Genomic DNA, 3,499 nt, shown 5'->3' with positions numbered 1-3,499 from the left:
ATGACCTCAATGGACAAACACAATCTCACCGGGCTGAAGGAATTCATCCTTCTGGGAATCACAGACCGTCCAGAGCTGCAGATTCCCCTATTTGTGCTCTTCCTCGTCATCTACTTGATCTCACTGGTGGGCAACCTGGGCATGGTCATCCTCACCAAGATGGACCCCAGGTTGCAAACACCCATGTACTTCTTTCTCAGACATCTGGCGCTCACGGATCTCGGCTACTCCACCGCTGTGGGACCCAAAATGTTGGTAAATTTCCTTGTGGAACAAAATATAATCTCCTTTTATTGTTGTGCCACACAGATGGCTTTCTTCATAATGTTTATTATTAATGAACTTTTCGTTCTGGCAACAATGTCCTATGACCGCTATGTGGCCATCTGCAATCCTCTGCTCTACACAGTTGTCATGTCCCAACGGTTGTGTCTGGTGTTGGTGACAATTCCCTATATCTACAGCACCTGTATTTCTCTTCTAATCACGATAAAGCTTTTTAATTTATCCTTTTGCAATTATGTTGTCAATCATTTCTACTGTGACAATCTGCCTGTGCTATCATTGGTCTGCTCGAATACACAGGAGGTTGAGTTCCTGATATTGATTTTCTCTGCTTTTAATTTGATTTTTACTCTTTCAATAGTCATTGTGTCATACCTGCTCATCCTCATTGCTATCCTCAGGATGAAATCAGCTGAGGGGAGACGCAAAGCTTTTTCCACCTGTGGATCCCATCTGACTGTGGTCACTGTGTTTTATGGGACTTTGACATTTATGTATGTTAAGCCCAAGTCCAGTCACTCCTTTGACACAGATAAAATGGCCTCTATATTTTATACCCTCATTATCCCCATGCTGAATCCATTGATCTATAGCTTGAGAAACAAGGATGTAAAATGTGCACTAAAAAAGCTATGGAAAAAAGTATGCAGTATCTTTTCTTAAAGATGACTATTTTATTTTATTTCTGTAAATTGTATATCATCTTCAAACCATGATGCATGTACCTTTAGAAATAAAATCATATACATATAAGTTCAACATATGTTAAGAAAATACCTTGCATATTCCCTTAATTTTTTCTTAGTTCTATAAATATATAACTTGAAAAATCAGAATAATCTGCTATTCTGAGAGACAAAATTATATATACTTAATATAAAATGGGTGCTATTAGTGAATGCATTAGGGCACTGGATATAGTCCATCAAAGCCACAATAGATTGCATCTACGATGTCAAGTGGGAAAAATAGTAGACATAGAGGGAGGTTTAAATTGCTTATCATTCTAAAAATTTTAAATAAATATTTATATTGAGGGGCAAGAGAGACAGTTCATGCTTAAGGTGCTTGTGTTGCACACAACCAATGCCTGTTGGATCCCTGGTTCCATGCATGGTCCCCTAAGCACAGATCAAGGAGTAAGACCTGAGCATTGATGGGCAGACTTTCAAAATAAAAATAATAAAATAATACTTTAATATTAATATGTCTTCATTGCTATGTGTGTATAACTTCAGTAAGTATATATTTCCTCTACTTTATTTGCTTAAAAAATCAACCATGATTGTGGCTTCGGAAACTTATTGCTATGATCATAAATTCAAAACCACCATTTACATTTGTTCAAATATTCGTGTTCCATACAGGGATTTTAGAGTTATTTCTAAATTATATCAGCATTTTACAGATGAGCCCAAGAGAGAATAAGAATTCAACAAACTTGACATGTCAGAAACCTATATCAATAGAGCATCCAATTTTGTCTAAATCATTTTACTCTCTCAGTAGATAAATTAATTGCATGCTATTCTTGGATCTCCCATGGAAGATTATAGTATATGTTTTGTTTTTTAATCAAAGTGATCTTTATTCAAAACTAATGCAAAATTACATTTCAAATATTAAAATCATTTGTTACTTTTATATATCAATTGAAAATAAAATAATTCTTAATTAAAAATCAGATTGACGGGTTGGATCTCATGTTTTCAATTTTGTTAACTCCACATGTTTGGATATATAGCTATACCACTCCTCTCCATTCCTCTATAAGCTACAAGAAAGTAAAACTGTACTTCTCAAGGATGCAGGCCAGGGTGGTGAGATAAAATGGAACCTGGAGACACTAGCAGATGGAAGTTGACACTGGTGTTAGATTTGGTCCTCGAACATTATATGTCTAAAATGCAACTAAAAATACCTTTATTAATCACATTGCCTTGCTAAAAAATTAGATTATACTAAAATATCTATAAAAATTAAAAAGGTAAAGGTAAAGGCCCTCCCGTTGATCGTCGATTTGCTCGAGCGGGCCCAGTAACGTCTCCATTGGAGACTTTGTTGTTACTGTGTCTGGCATATCGAATACTCTCGGTAGCTTGCCGGGCTCTCCGAGAGGGGCGGAGGAATCGAACTTGGGTCGGCCATGTTGGCCGCTTGTAAGGCGAACACCCTACTGCTGTGCTATCGCTCCAGTGATTAATTAAATAATGTTAATTTAATTAACATTAAAATGTTAATAAAGTGTTATAACTTTGTGTAAATAGCCTGTACTATGTTGAATTAGGTTTTCTGTTTTTCTTTTTTTTTGTTGTTTATTTATTTATTTTTTTAATTTTTATTAGTGAAACACCATGAGGTACAGTTGTGGTCATTACAAGTTTTTGTGCTTGTGTTTCAGCTATAAAATGATCTAGTATCCAAACCTCTATCAGTGCCCATTGTCCACACCAAAAGATCCCAGGATCCCTCCCAACCTGCCATTCCATTTCACCTCTATGGCAGGGCACTACCTTTTGTTCTCTCTCTCCTTTTGGGTCCTGAGGTTTGTGAAAGAAGCATTGAGTGGCAATCATGTTTGGTCTATAGTCTACTTTCAGCATGTATCTCCCATCCTGGGAGGATACTCACAACACCCTTTACTTGAAGTTCCCTTCTCTATCTGAGCTGCCCTTTCCCCTAGCATGTGTGGCTGGCCTTCAAGCCAGGGAATGAACCTCCTGGTACTTATCTCAATTATTCTTAGATGTTAGTCTCCTATTTCGTTGTGGAATCGTCCACCGGGAGACTCCCATGTCCATCGTTTAGATTCTGCCTTCTGGAACTGTGAGTTACCATGAATGGTCTTGGTCGACATGATGAACTCAGACAGTCTCTCACCCTGTTCGTTCCATTCTAGGCCATGGGTCCTGATGTGAAGTTCTTCAGCTGATCTTCTCGGTCCTATCTTGGCATTAAAATCACCCACAATGATCTTGTAGAAGGTGTGGTCTTCTTTATAGAACTTCTCTAGCTCCATGTAGAACTTCTCGATTTCTCTTTCATCATAATGAGATGTTGGTGCGTAGACAACGAAGATAGAAACTGCAGGCAGTGAGCCACATCTATTTAAATGTAAACGTCCGATTCGGGTTGTTAGGCATTCGAATGAATCAATGCTCTTGGCCAAGTTTGTGTTGACAAGGACACCGACGCCTCCAACACCTCTTTTATC

General features: G+C 37.9%; 1 protein-coding gene across 1 annotated transcript; it reads left to right on the top strand.

Annotated features, from left to right (window-relative positions):
* On the top strand, window positions 1–948 carry LOC130044079 (olfactory receptor 8K3-like). Its single transcript, XM_056136664.1, has one exon. It carries the CDS (start codon window positions 1–3, stop codon window positions 946–948), a length of 948 nt encoding a protein of 315 aa, XP_055992639.1.
* The last annotated feature ends 2,551 nt before the right edge of the window (window positions 949–3,499 follow it).

This window comes from Sorex fumeus, unplaced genomic scaffold (genome assembly GCF_029834395.1).
Source record: "Sorex fumeus unplaced genomic scaffold, SorFum_2.1 ptg000007l, whole genome shotgun sequence".
NCBI lineage: Eukaryota > Metazoa > Chordata > Mammalia > Eulipotyphla > Soricidae > Sorex > Sorex fumeus.
This window is presented reverse-complemented; position numbering and strand designations above follow the sequence as displayed.

What these genes read in the sequence shown, in the direction of transcription:
- LOC130044079 (XM_056136664.1), top strand. Translation starts at nt 1, where the DNA reads ATGACCTCAATGGACAAACACAATCTCACCGGGCTGAAGGAATTCATC.